This window comes from Vanacampus margaritifer, chromosome 3 (assembly GCF_051991255.1).
Source record: "Vanacampus margaritifer isolate UIUO_Vmar chromosome 3, RoL_Vmar_1.0, whole genome shotgun sequence".
Classification (NCBI taxonomy): Eukaryota; Metazoa; Chordata; class Actinopteri; order Syngnathiformes; family Syngnathidae; genus Vanacampus; species Vanacampus margaritifer.
Window position 1 is genome coordinate 2,440,713 of NC_135434.1, and position 15,598 is coordinate 2,456,310.

At 42.0% G+C, this 15,598-nt stretch overlaps 1 protein-coding gene across 1 annotated transcript; it reads right to left on the bottom strand.

The window, feature by feature from the left end:
* Window positions 1-3,271: 3,271 nt before the first annotated feature.
* On the bottom strand, window positions 3,272-4,076 carry ier3 (immediate early response 3). Its single transcript, XM_077560744.1, has one exon. The coding sequence runs from the start codon at window positions 4,023-4,025 to the stop codon at window positions 3,588-3,590; it is 438 nt and encodes a 145-aa protein (XP_077416870.1). The 5' UTR covers window positions 4,026-4,076; the 3' UTR covers window positions 3,272-3,587.
* Between the last annotated feature and the right edge of the window lie 11,522 nt (window positions 4,077-15,598).

Here is a 15,598-nt window from a genome sequence, read left to right on the forward strand (position 1 = left end):
GGTCTCGGAATCTTTACTTTCCACTTGCGTTGTCTTTTTTCTACCTTCCAAACTGGTTTTGGATTTCTTTCTGGTTACATGTGTTTGTGGGCCAGTTTCATGTATTCTTCTTTCATGTAGTGTTAAATATGTCAAGACTTCACAACGAAGGCCTCCAGCATTACCGCAACTCGTTCCGCTCTTATGCAGTCAGGGAACCTCCGACTCCTGCGCTTTCCAGGCCTCCCCTGCCCTCCGCTTCCACACTCATCTTCTTCTGGCTCCCACGACTGGAACGACTCATGCAACTAGAATGACGGGGGAGGAGGAAGTGAGACTTGGCAAAGGAAGAATTAGCAGAAGCCATTTTTGCATAAACCTGCCAGTTTCTCATGTTAATACAACATTTCGCAATTAAAAGACTACGTTTGTTCACAGACCCACAGTATATTATAAAAATGTTAGCTTTTGCATTTAAAACAGTTTGTTTATGGAAAAGTTACATTTGACACTCCTTTTAAATGATAAGATTTTTACTTCAACTGACTAGTTTGTTGTTTTTAAGTGATACTTTCAATTAAGAGATGACGTTTGCTCACAAAAAGGATATAAGAAAGTAAAGAAAAAAGATTTCATTATCACTGTGTTGCCTTGAGTGACCAAATTTATGAGTTTTTTTTTTTAGATACCAGCCATTGTTGTTGAGATACCAGCGCTGTGTAGTGGCAGTGAAATAAATCACTTCACAACACCTCAGCTCAACTCAAATAAGACACTTCAAGCTTTCTATTGCCTTTTCCAATTGAAATTTACTGTCAAACGAAAGTAATAAACAAAAAAAATATAAGTTGTGTATTGAAAACAATCACATAACTTTGCCTTTGGTTAGTATGTTTAGCTTAATGACTATGAGAATGTTATGTTTAGCCTCGGAGGGGGAAAATTCTTACAAGACTACATTTTTAAATTTAAATAATACAATTTTGCTTAAAAAGACTGGTTTCTGATAAAAATGTGATAACGTGCCATTACATCTTTATTTGTGCTCACAAAGTCAATATTAGACAATGTTGTTAAAAAGAAAAATTGTGTGTTACCATTTATTTTTTCTAAACTGGGCTTTTTTCTTTCTTTTGCACTCACGCCATCAGCAGTATATGACTCATCACGTGACCCCCCAGGCCATCCTGTGATTGGCAGCTGCATGATGAATCCATCTTTTGTTTAGTGTTGTTCTCCTAAACAACCACACAAGCGCTCCGTTTCGTGTGCGCGTATAGAAACGTGTGCGCGCGCGTGCGTGTCCAAGACCGCTATCATTCGAGTGTTGATAACAACCACACAAACACACGCAATGTTGTTTGGATGATGTCATATGTTTATGTTTGCTGCTTTGGTGAAGTTTATATTACAGCTCATGAGACATGGACAAAAGTATTTGGACACTAATCACAAAAAGTTGTGAAATGCCACAAATTGCAGTCTGTCCTGAAATCAATTGTGTATATTGTCACAAAACAAATAAATATTTGACCAGGAAAGAAGTACTCAAGTAGATAGCAAGCAATATTTTTCACAAAGACTATCAACATTATACATTTTGCCTTGAAATCATTATTTTCTTTAAAAGACATCATATTGAAATTAAAATGATTCTCATGCTTCTCATATAACTGCAATATGCTGTCATTAAAACATTATAGAATGAAAAAAAAAAAAAGACAAAATTCCAATATGTGTTACGGTGCTGTCGCGGAGCGGCGCGGTGTCTGTCGGCGTGTGAAGTGGAGGACCCAAAATGCAGGGAGGCAGGAGAACCACAGCAGGAGTGCGGGCAAGACTGGCGTGCTTTATTTTACAGAAAACACTAACCAGGGTACTGGTTAATGCTAAATAAACAAGGAACTGAAAAGATAAAAAAAAAACAACGTGACAGACAAGACTCCGGGGGTGACCGTGACAAGCGGCAATGATCCCACGCCGACTGATCACCAGCCGGGAACTAAATACACCCACACTAATTAGGTAACTAGTCACACCTGGGGCCAGGCACAAGTGGCTGAGGGCCCGGATTGGTCGACCCGCGGAAGGGCAGGAACCCACTCAGGACCAATCGGGACCCTCAACCAAAACCAGATCTTCCCAGACATGACAATATGAAAATGTAAACGCAATTTGTTGCTATGTCTACAACTACAAGTTAAAACTCTATCAAGCAAAGCGAAAGCTATATATCAACAACAGGGCTATTCTATCCGAGATAGAAAAATGGAAAATTGTGCTGTGGTCTGACGAGTCCAAGTCAAATTGCTTGTGGAGATCATGGATGACGTGTCCTCCAAGCCAAAGAGGAAAAGTCCATCTTTTGCACCAAAGCATGCAAAAGAGCGCTTTATTCACAAAAACACTTCCTCAATCAAATGTTTTGACAATATAAAACTCTCCGGGCTTCCACGGCAATCACAGCCTGTCACATTTGCCATCTCGTCACACTGTGTTGTCTTGTGACCGTCCCGTTTCGTTTACAGTGGCCTGGAACGTGGCTGCCGTAGCCAGTATTTGCACTTGTACTTTAGTACACAGTGTGAGTACTGTCGCCACGCCTGCACGAAAACGGCCGGCCGAAGCAGTGTTATGTCAAAATATTTTTACAACAAAGATGTGATGTTGCCACACTGGGTTGGAAAGCCTAGCAAGCGTCTACGCATCTGAAGAATGTCTGTTGAGGCACTAGAGGGATGACATCATCACTGTGCGACAAGACTACCCCCATCCAAACGGGCCAGACGCTCCTTTTAAGGTGGAATGTTTCATCACACATTATATTTGAGTTAAGCTATATTGTGTAGATTTTGGACTTAAACGTCTATTAAAATTCTTTTTGAATGAATTCACTTTGATGAGTCAGCTGAATGTCAATCAAGTGAGTGTTGCTGTAATATTTATGTTATGTTGTCTTCAAATATAAACGATCATGTTTTAATCCTACTGACATGACAAGATTACATTTACTCATAAAAAGCCCACTTTTGACTCCTGAAAATGTCTTTTTTGACCATTTGTTCAAGAAATGACATCAAAATCATATTTTCAAATGTGGTCATTAATTTGGTATATCGGGGCATAAAACATACAATTTCACCAAAGAACTAATATATATTTTGCCATTAGAAATTTATATTTTATACAAACTAAGAAAAATGTTTGTCTCAGTAAAATGATATAAAAACATATTTAAAGCTTAGTGTTATAAGGATGGATTGTAAACAGTAAAAAGGCCTTACACGTGTCATCATTTTCATTTTTTTTTATTATTCAAGTTGTTGATCAATAAATAGCAAATAACATTAATAATAATAAATAAATAAATAAATAAGACATGACAACTGTCAGTTATGAAGTGCAGTCAATGAACAATTCAAGTTTCTGGTTAAAGTTCACAGTTTTTTGTTCTTTTCTTGGCTTCCAGTCTCCTCCAGGCCTCAGCCGGCCGCCGGCGGGTAGCTGCTTCCTCCGCTACGATTGAGCGGACTCGTCTCTGCCCCTCCGCTCGGTCCCTTCATGCTCGGCTTGCTTCCGCGTCGAACCACCGCGATGTCCGGGTTGGTTTAGTTCTCACCGCCCAGCCGATGGTAGACGAGAAGGGCCACCAAACTGTTGCTGGCTGGCCCGGCGGTGGCGTCGGCCGGAGCTTCCGCCTCGCAGGCGCTGGAGGGAGCGGCCGCCGGAGCGGCGTCGCCGCCGGCGGGGAATGTCTGGTAGTCGCTGCCGGTCGGCGTGTCGGGCTCCTCGGTGTAGATCTGCCACAGGAGCACCAGGACGAGGAGAAGCAGCCAGCGTTTGGCCGCGCTCTTCTCCGGGGGCGGCAGGTGCATGCGGACCTTGGCGGGGTACATGACCCGAGTACAGCGCTTCTTGGGCCGGGCGGGTGCCGGGGAGCTCGCGGCCGCCGGGATGTGCTCGAACGTGAACACTTCAGGCTGCGTGTTGCGCCGGGTTAAACTTTCGCGTCTGAAGAGAAGCATCGTGGAGCTTGTCGAGTACATATCGTGGCTTTTCTTTTCTTTTGAGTGTCTTGAGGCGTGTGATGAGTGCAGAAGCAAAAAGTGTGATTTATACATTAGCACGCGGTGACGTCAGTACAGCGCTGGGCCAAGCCACGCCCCCCCCGGCCTGCACGTTCTTACTCAACTTGCAGACGGAAAAATCACACGTTTGATCATTTATTTAGGGTTAAGATCAACATTTGTTATTTTATTGTCTGTATTACTTATGAATGAAAAAGCCTTTATATCTTATGATATTTTATGTAAATATTTCAGACAGAACGTTTTCTAATCATATTCATTTTTTTGTATTTATGTATGAATCGATTTGCTCATGCTTACTTTCTACCATTTAAGTTGGTTCATAAAGTTTTAAAAATCACTTTAAAATACAGTGTGTATTATTCATTTTTTTGTATATAAAGTATTTTGTAAATATTGTTGCTATTACATATTGAATTTAGGAACAGTAAAACATCTATTTATGATTTACTTTTTTCATAAATTTTTTCGATAAAGCTTTTCTCCACTATGATCCTAATTAATTCAACATTAATTATTATTTTTTAAATGTTCCTGTTTTAAAGGATTACGTTATCATTTTACACATACCTGTATATCTAGATATGTTACAAATATATAATACATTTATTATTAGCCTTTTCCAATCCAATAAGTGATTGAACTTCTTTTCACGATACCGCCGCTGAAGTTTCTGAATGAAAAAATGACGATCGTGACCAGACATGTCAGGAATGCAGCGACATCTCTTCGTGCCTAAATCATTAGTAAAGTTCACCTCTGGTATCTGTCTTTTTTTTTAATTACAATACGACATGTGTAATATAGTAGAACAATGCTAGATCCTTTGAAATCATTGTACAGTGGAGGCATGTTGATGAATGAATGATCACATTTGACTCAATGTAACATAACCGGAAACAGATTTCAGATAATTGACAACACTTAAAAGTTGAACTTGGAGCTTGTTGAAGGTAAAAACACGAGCTGGGATTTGGGCCGCTGGTGTTTTTCCGACCTGAGCAACATTTCGCCAAAGGAACTTTGATTCTGATGACATAAGCGGGCGTGTAACACTGACAAAAACACGCACGGGGATTCACCTCTGTTCAACATGAAAAAGAATGTCATGCTCGTTGCTTGTGTGCCGTAACAGGAAGTGAGCCTCCGCACCGCACATGACTGCCGTTGCGTGTGTTGACGGGAAAAATCATCGAGTTCAAAGGTGAAACACATGTTCTGTGGCAAGATATTGTATAATTCTGTATGTTACACCACAACAAATGTGACATTTTGCCATAAAAGGCTAAATTCGACCAAAAGAATAATATAATTGTACTCAAACAGGCTAATAATATCCAGGGTTTTCTCTGTGTACAAAATTCAGAGGCGGCCACCCCCACCTAATTTGCTCCCCACGTCCAGCCTGAGCCACTGATATCGCTCAACACAGCGCTCCAGCTGTGTTGATTGAGCTCGCATTTTAACTGCAGTTGCAGTGATGCGCCATTATGGAGGCGCTATATCAACAGCAGTGCACCGGAAAGACCTGAAGCAACAACCGAAGAAGGAACAGCTTTCTTTTTTCTTTTCTTAAAACTTTGTATTCATATAATTTCTCATTTCTAGTCCCTGGTCGTAAAATGGCTGCCGACCTGACCTTAAAATAAGACTGGTATTAGCACCGATACCGATAACTGATATCGGCAGTCACCCATCATAGTCAAGATGATACCACCTCTTCCTCAATTTGAGCCTGGAAAAAACATTATCACATGTAAACTAGAGCTGAATAATTAATTCACATTTAAAATCGATATTGTCAATTTTCAAATTGCAAAAGCTGCGATTTAGGAAAAAAAGAGAGAAAACCTCTGCTTCATTTCTGCTAGTTATGTATGTGGTTATAATTAATAATATAATAATAATAAAAATATTTATTGGACTACAGATTAATTTATTGATGTTGTGTTTGTTAAAAAAAAATACATGGGAAGAGAGCCTTGAAAAAGTAGTCACATTAAATCATAATCAATATATTGAGGAGGAAAGAAATAATCTCAAATCGATTATTTTTCCAAATCTTTCAAACCCTCATGTAAACAATGTATTCGTTCACAGGAAGGTTACATGAGACCACATAAACGTACAACGTAAGACGTTCAAATGGTAGATTCCTCATGTAAATGCGACACATTGCTGTTAAAACACTGTTAAGGGTCTGTAACAGAAAATGTTAAAAAGGCTACGGAAATATGTTTTGCCTCAAAAATGATATTTGCGCAGGAAAAGGTAACATTAGGCCACAAGAAAACACAACATTTTATGCTTCAAAGTCATGATACTGCATTTGAGCTATTTGCTAACTGAAGAAGAAATTGTGTGTTTATAAGAAAAACACTAAAGGTGACTTGTGTGTTTTGTGTCCAGAGGGAAAGTCGTGTAAAACGTCTGCGTGGTTTTTTTCCGCTCTGACTGGAAGTGAGCGGCCTTCGCGTGGCGGGAAAAAGGTGTTGTTTTAGTGTTTCACTGTGTCTGCATCCCCCGTGTGACACACAACCCGGCTTGTTCCGCTCATTATGTAACCGCCTTGATCTACTCCGAGGCTGCAAATCGACAAAAATCCTAAAAAATAAAAAATAAACTTTTAAGAAACGCTGACTGTTTTGTTTTTGCCTCACCGCATGCTTGCCCGGTTGCCATGACGACGGCGGCTGCGTGGATTTGGGTCAGTATCTGTGCGGTAACCGGCTCAAAGGCTCTTTTGATGGGCCCAGGTTTGGCCGGTTGCCATGGGAACGGGCCTACGTGCCGAACCGGGCGGCGTCCAGGTGAGGACATGCCAGGCCGGGGGTCACGTTCGCACGCACATGCAGGTCGGTCACGGGACGGTCACGCGTCGGCCACGTGTGTCCGTGGTGAACTGCTTCCTGTTTGTGGGGTTTCCACGACAACAAACTTTGAGGAATCGTGGGTAGTGTAGTGCTTTACAAACATATGACATTTGGAGAATGAAATAGGATATGAATTTATCAGGTCCAGTTTTAAGAGGCATGAGAATGTGAACAGCAGAAATCGTATGTAGCAAAACAACTTCAAATGGGAAGTCAACTTTGACAATAATATATTTTATTTAGCCCCACTGGTCTAAATATGGTATTCTGTTTAATATTGCGTTAGTGGAATATGAGTTAAGCAGCAAAATCCAGCCGTTTTAATCCATCTCAGGGGGGCGGCCATTTTGCTACTTGCTGTTGACTGAAGATGACGTCAATGTTGCTCAGGTCTCAGGTGACATCCAATCACAGATCGGCTTCAGAAAACAGGCGAGCTGTGATTGGTCGTCGCCTGAACCTTGAACGACTGTGATGTCATCTTCAGTCGACAGCAAGTGGCAAAATGGACGCCCCCTGAGATGGATAAAAACGGCAGGATTTTGCTTCATAACTCATATTCCACAAATGTAACATTAATCAGAATGTCATGTTTGGACTAGTGAGGTCGCATATAACATGTTATTGTTAAGAAATGTTTAAGGTTGACTTCCACATTAAATTTGGATTGTGCATCTCTCCAATAAAAGAAAATCTCCTTGTGTTCAAGTCCCTGAAAGAGTTAAAGGAAGACTCATTCATGCTTCAGCAGTTCTTCTGTTTCTTCTTTGCCTCGTTCTGATTGGTCCATTGGGAGAGGGTCGGTCCACCCCCGCTCCCAAGCCGGGCCGTGGGTAGAGCAAATGCTGCTCTTTCGCTCCCAGACAATAACTCACAAGCGCGCACAAAAGCGCCAGTCATCATCCTTTCCTGGAAACTCAGCTGGACTCACTCTGACCCGTGGAAAGCCCGCGAAGCACCTGATTGGCTGTCACGACGGCCAATCAGCACTGGTTTTTCCAAAGTTAAGACTCAGTGGGCATCAGAAATCATCCGGAATTACTGTATATTTGGCCATGCAATATTTGTTAAATATTCCTAGATGTGTGGAAATAACATAGTGTGTGGTTAGTATGTCTGGCTCGCAGTCTCGTGTTCCGGGTTTGAATGTGGACCCATGATCATAAGTTCCAGGTTTGAATCAGGACTTGGGGATCCTTTCTATGAGGGGTTTGCATTTTGTCCAGGGAATGAGACTTGGGTTCAACTGTAGCCCGACATGGTGCGGTATGTGGTTTGCGTCACAATCAAGGGTTCCTGGTTTGAGTCTGGATGCTTTCTGTGGGGTCATCTCAGGACTTGAGAATCAAGTTGAACTGAATTTTCCCGCGTTATGGCATGGTGAAGTTTGTGGTTAGCTTATCTGCCTCGTAGTAAAGCGTGCCAGGTTCAAATCTTGACTGTGGGTTTGCATGCTGTCTTGGGACCTGGGACTTGAGTCCAACTGGATTTTGGCTCACTTGAAGATTTCAGGTTGAATCCTTTTTTTCTGTGTGAATTTCCTTGTCCTGCTTGTTTCCTTTTTAGGTTATTTAAAGAGTGTAAATGAGGTAAATTGTAAGAAAATAGGTAAAAGGATGTGTTGACATTTCACAGAAAGGAAACGGAAAGGGAACGGAAAGTGTGAAGAAGTTGAAGAAAACCCCAGTTGAGAGAATTGATTGACATCTTAAGGAAATGGCATCAATTGGCACTTTAAATAAATAAAAAAAATAACCCTAATGATAATAATCAGTATGTGGGCGTGTGACACACGTTGACAGACGACTGTGAGAATCGCTCTCGACACATACGACAGGTGAGTAATAATAGCATTAACGGGATTTACCACCACCATTTTTTTCCTTTCATAAATAAAAATAGGTCTCTATTTTAAATATAAAACATAATAAAGGTAGAGCTGTCATGATCTAAAAAAAAAAAAAAAAAAGGATTATCCTATTAATTATTCCATCGAATAAACGCCTCCCTACCTCCATAAAATGCTAATTTATTATTAATGTTATTATTATTTTTTATTTATTTTTTGTTAATCCACTAAGATTGAACGTGAGTTGAATTGAGTGGATACTACTCATTATTTATTATCTTCTGTACTTATTAAACATTAAACTTTATCCTATACTAAACAGTTAGCAATCACAATTAGCATTAGCGCGCTAGTGATTACATTTAAGGTAAACATACCCTAGCCACCATTGAGTTCACACGTAGGCCACATCATTATACAGTAGCTAAATGAGTTGAATTTAGTTGATGTAACTACTAATTATTTATTTTCTTTTGTGCATGAGAATTATTAACCACCAACAAAATTAGCCTATCCTAAACGGTTAGCAATCGTGATAAGCATTAGCGTGCTAGCGATTACCATTAAACACTAATCACCATTTAGTTCCCACATATTGTATCTACATTACACATGTAATAGTGTCTTAAAAATCACTTACAGACGATGCTTCAACAATAGTCCACGAGGAGAACAAGTGAGCTGCCAGTTAGCTCCGATGAGCTCGACAAGTTCCTGTCCACTGCGTGCATCTGCAAAAAAATGTCTGTGTAGAAACATGGACGGCGGCACAAACGGGGTTCCAGCGGAGACATTTTTAGCCGACCTATTTTGAAAGTGGACTCATTCGACTTAACAGTTGAACTTATTGGCGCTGTTGAGTGGTTGTTTAAATGGTGGCCAGTGTGTGCTAAATCTCATTTAATGAGACTTTAAATCAATGTGTTCATTCTTAAACACAGCAATCCAGTTACAAGAGGGTGTGCATAATTGTGCAACCATGTTGTCTCACTTGTTTTGCTTTGCTTCTCCTCACAAAAAAGCTGTTTTCCATTGAGTTGCACAGGTTGTAGGTCACACCAATGGCAGAAAAAGGTTTGAAATGATATGTTTTGTTCTTTTGAACAAAAAGACTGGGGTGTGTCGACTTTTTATATACACTGTACATCATCTGGAGATGAAAAAAAAAAACTTCAAATACTTCATACTTAGTAGAAATACTCGTGAGTAAATGTAATCATGTGTGCAGATCACAAAACGATGTGTTTTGCTTGTCAAACTTGATTTGCTTTGACGAACCGATCAGAAGGAGGAAAAAATGCTGACATCATCGGAGGCCACCTTGAGAGCAATGGATTCCAAATGTGTTTGGTTAAAGAGACAGTCCCAACGCTGATACATTTCAAGTCACATGGGCCAGCGCGACTGCTTCGGAAGGCCCTGGGCAGATTACATTGACATGGTAACACATAAAAGACTGAAATCTGATTGGACAAAAAAAAATTAATAAATCTTACATTCAGTACTGGAAACAGCGCAGGCAATATAAACACTACTAAATTCTTGGGGTTTATGATCATATAATTTAATGGAGCAAAATATGAGAATTTAGCTTGTAAATTTAGGTCAATGCTTCTGAATGAGCCGCTGCCTTAAACGCTGCTAATGTTCCCACATTCAGAAAAACAAAACAGGCCGAGGCCCTCAAAAACACCTCGGAGCATCAAACACAGCGACCTTTGAACTGCGATGATGTCATTGGGTGATACGAGGAGGTCGCCGTTGCCTTCCAGCAATACCAGCCGTGCACATAGTCATGTGTGTGTGTGTGTGTGTGTGTGTGTGTGTGTGTGTGTGTGTGTGTGTGCGTGCGTGTGTGTGTGTGTGTGTGTGTGTGTGTGTGTGTGTGTGTGTGTGTGTGTGTGTGTGTGTGTGTGGGCGAATCAGGGATTACTTCATGCCTCTCTCTTACACACATACCTGACGGTTTCAGGTCATGCCAACTGTTTTTTTTTGTTTTTTTTTATCCAGCTGGATTTTGTCCACATGATCACATCATCGCATTCAATGCAATGATTAATGGAAGTTCAAAAACACTTTAGCGAACCTTAGTCAACACCACCGCAGGCTCTAAATATTAGGAACAGCTCATACTATTATACTTGGGCCAAAATTGGAACCCTGGCAGCTTCTGTAATGTTATGAAAGTTCAGCATGAGCTGTAATAGCAAATTTCATCATAAGTAGACCCTCAAAAGCATCTCAAGAAGCCATGGTGTAATAGGAACTGCAGGTCGGCCATTTTGATTCAGAGCAGCAGCCATTTTAGAACTCATTTCCAAGGATCCATACCACCGTGAGTTTTGATTTTGAAAATTCAGTCCCGGAATCCGGTTTAATTGTTTTAAAGTCCCACAAAAAAAAGTCTCAAGAAGCCATATTTTAAAACAAAGAGAAAGTCAGCCATTTTGGTTTAAAGAAACCATTTTAGGCTAAAACACTTGACACTTGATTACAAAATGATTTATTGCAAAAACATGTACAAATACAGTGATGGTATATTTACAAATGTTACATCATGGAAATGTTTTGGAACAGGTCCAGCCCTTCTTCACTGGGGTCAGCTGACCAGACGGTCCAATGGCGGCTCCGAAGCTCCGGCCACGGGCCGCACCCCCCATGGCTGCTCCGGCGCCAAATCGCGCTCACACGTCGTGGGCTGGTCACCTTCATCGCCTCCAGTGCTCGTCACATCTTTAGAGAGTCAACAAAGATGGCGTCAGACACACAATGCTAATGCTAACTTTTAGCAACACTAGAACCGTCTCTTGGGACTATAGCGCTCTCTCGGGACTGTAACCGCTAAAGCCTTTGCTGTGGACTAGAATCCGGACTTCAACTATTTCTTGGGACTAGACCATCACTTTTTGGGACAAAAACCTAAATTCTTATCTTAGGACTAGATTCAGAACTTGCGATGCTGCCCAACTATTGGGACTCGACTAAATTGAAACCTTGTTACGGAAGTACAACCTTCTCTCAGGACTAGGAACTTCTTTTGGGACTAAAACCTTTGTTCAAGGGAAGAGCCTAATCTCTAGACTAAAACCTTCACCTGGGACTAAAACCTTCTCTGGACTACAACCTTCTCTCTTAGGCCTAGAACCATCTCTCAAGACTTGAAGCTTCTCTTAGGACTACAATTTTTGGACAAGAGTAGAACCTTCTCTCACCTGGACTCGAGTCTTCGCTGAAGATCTGCATAAAGAGCAGCGCTCCGAGGAGTCGGACCCAACGTAGGGCCTGGTCGGGCTCTTCCCTCGGGGTCCACCTCCTGCAGCGAGACGGCGGGTACAAGACGCGGCATCGGCGGCGTGGCGGCCGAAGTACAGGAAGTACTTTGCAGGTGGAACAGGAAGTCATGTCGATCTTCTGCTCGGGTTCTTGTCACCTTCACCTCGGCTGCTTAAATATGCGCCGTGTGGGTGTGGTCTGCTCGCCCCCAGGCCACTGGCTTCATTTTTGTTGTTGTGGCTTGAAGTTATTTTTAGACGCACGCAAGGTCTGCAAGACTTCACTTACCTCCATTCCTTGACTCCTTTCCTGCTCCTCTTGGTCTTATTCCCTTTCCTTGACTGTCTTGTTTTTTTTTCTATTTCTTTCTTGTTTCCTTCATTTGACTTCCTTTCCTCGTCTCCTTTTCCTTCCTCGTTTCCTGTCCTTGTTTCGGCTTTATTTCTTACCGTTTCCTTTCTGTGACTTTGTTTCCTCGGGAGATTGACAGGCGGATCGGTGCAGCGTCTGCAGTGATGCGGACTCCGTATCGGTCTGTTGTGGTGAAAGAGTCGAAAGGCAAAGCTCTCGATTTACCGGTCAATCTACGTCCCTACCCTCACCTTTGACCTTGAGCTGTGGGTCGTGACCAAAAGAGCAAGATCCCAGATACAAGCGGCCAAAATGAGTTTCCTCCGCAGGGTCTCTCTCCCTTCGAGATAGCGTGAGAAACTCGGTCATCCAGGAGGGGGACTTAGGAGTTGAGCCGCTGCCCCTCCACGTTGAGGGGAACCCTTTGAGGTGGCTCAGGCATCTGGTTCGGATGCGTCATGTCCCACCGGCGGGAGGCCCCGGGGACGACCCAGGACACGCTGGAGAGACTATGTCTCTCGCCTGGGAATGCTGTAGGATCCTGCCGGAAGAGGAGCTGGTTGAAGTGGCTGGGGAGAGGGAAGTCCGGGCTTCCCTGCTAAAGCTGCTGCCCCCGCGACCAGACCCCGGACAAGCGATAGAAGATGGATAGATGTTTCCTCTCCTCGTCATCTTCCTTCCTTCCTTCCTTCCTTCCGTCTTCCTCATCTGTTTTCCGTCGTCGTTTGCTTTGTCTGCCTTTCTTTCCTTACTTCCACCTTGTTAGCTTTCCTGGTCTCCTTTGCATCTTTCAAATTCCATCTTTCCTTTCCTTGTCTCTGTTCTCAGCTGTATTTCCTCTTCCTTAATATAGCAACATATTTTCATTTCTGTCTCCTTGTTTCTTTTGCTGGACTACTTTGTCACTTCTGCTTGTCTCCTCCTTTCTTCCACCTTGTTCATCTCCTATTCTGCTTCTCATCTCCTTTCCTCACCTCCTTTTTTTCCTCCATTTGAGTTACCGGCATGTGCCTCCTTTTCATTTCTTCCACTGTTTCCTTTCCTCATCTCTTTTGCACTTTTCCATTCCTTGTTTTCTTTCCTTGTCTCCTTTATTCCCTTTTCAGTCTTTGTTTTATGCTATCTTCTTTTTCCTCCCCCCCCCGTCCCCCCCACATTGTTTCAATTGCTCGCCTTCTTTGCCCTATTAGTTTCACAGACTCGTTTCCTGGTCTCCTTTTTTTATTTTGCCATTTTAGGGAGGTTTCCATCCACCCATTTTTAATTAAAATTTTCAAGAAATGCGAAAATAAAACTGAATGGAAACGCTAGGAAATTTGGGCCCAAAATTCGCTAAAAAGTTTTCAGGCTTGGAGGGGGGTGGATTTTGAAATGTATCGAAACTATGGAAACAGGTTTTGTGAATAAACGCTGACAAGACCGGATACGCGTCACACGTTGTGACCGAATAGTATGTCAAATGTACGTTCGTAGTCCCAAAGCAATGTCGGACAATAAAGTAAGGTATGTTTTGGGGGAACGACGAAGCAGAAACCTTTTTGGAAACAATTAAAGAAGTGAATATTAATTTTAGATGGAAAACAGCAAAGAAGCGTTACGGTTGATCAAGAATTACAAAAGCAAACTCATCGTCATAGCATGGCGCAGTCGCTTCCTGTTTTTCCTTCTTCTTTTAAATTACTGGTGGATCTAATCTCTACGGCGTATAGCGCCACCTACAGCGGCGGAGTCACCTCACAATATTTGCAAAAGAAGAACAGATGGAAACGGGCACAAGTCGCATGTCCGTTCTGTGCATTTTCAGTCAATCGCTTAAAAAATTTGAAACGATTGGATGGAAACCCGACTATTGTTTCCTTTCCTCATCTCCTTTGCACTTTTCAATTTCTTGTCTCCTTTCTTTGTGCGTGCGTGCGTTGCTTCAAGTATGCACCACATCTTGTAAAAATAAGTCCACACAAGCTGCAAGTGTATAAATAGTTGTACTGCAGTTCAATTGAAGCGAAAAGTGTATTCTTAGAAGGTGGAGTGTGTGTGTGTGTGTGTGTTTGTTCTGTACCAAGGCATTGACAACGTCGACGCCCTGGTCTTCCAACCACAACCGTTTCACACACTACGCCTCACCTGTGTTTTAATCGTGTCAAAGACACATTTTGTACAAACACAAATGCTATAATGAGCATTTTCATTTCTATTCATCGTACGCCTTGGAAGTGCAAACACCCTTCTCACACACACGCACGGCAGACAGGAAGTCAGCAGAGTGGCAGCCTGAGGCCACATTTTTGTGGTGGGCGTAGCTTAGCGGTCAGAACACTTCAAACTTCAGCTAAGTGACACACACACACTTTTGCGCACATGCATGCATGTACACGCGTCCACTCATACACATGCTTGCATACAAACGCATGGCGGACAGGTCATCATGAATTTCAGAAGATCCCACCCCGGCCACTGGCTGCCATGCGCACTCCCTTCCCCCGGTGTCGAAGGACAAATAGCAATCATGTTGGCCACCGCAGCCCCCTCCCTCGATGATGAAGGGGCGCATGTCCATCGTCTCTTCCGCAACTCCCCCCGCCGACGATTAGGATTCAGTGCACGTATTCGGCAAATGTCTGTCAGGCGCACCCCCACTCGACGAATATTTTCCCGGGCTGAATTTTATTCCCCCACACAAATATGCACATATGCGTGCATTTGTTGAATTAATATCTACTATTTCTAATTCAATTAAAATGGGATTTTTCCAATTTGGAATACAGCAAAACTGTCCTTAAATTATCTGTCTGGATTTCGCACGTCACTGTAAACCCGGACATTCAAAATAATCAAATAGATTAAGTATACTATCCTCAAAATACTGCTAACTTAACTGTTTTAACAGCAGTTGAACATGATGTGCACTTTTTGCTTGGATTTATGTTAATTTAATCCAGTAGTTTTAAGACTAACATTTATATAAATTTCTGTAAGACAAAGCTTGTATGAATAAAAAAAAAAAAAAAGTTAGGTGTCATCACACCATTCAAGTTCTGAAAAACTTTTCACCTTAACTCAAAAAAAGTGAGGCAATAACTCAAAAAAAGTGAGGTGACTCAAAAAAGTGAGGCAACCGATTACCTCACTTCTTTTTCTTTCTTTTTTTTTTAGTTCTGCTAACTTGGGTTAGCAGTGGCGTAAGC

What these genes read in the sequence shown, in the direction of transcription:
- ier3 (XM_077560744.1), bottom strand. Translation starts at nt 4,025, where the DNA reads ATGTACTCGACAAGCTCCACGATGCTTCTCTTCAGACGCGAAAGTTTA.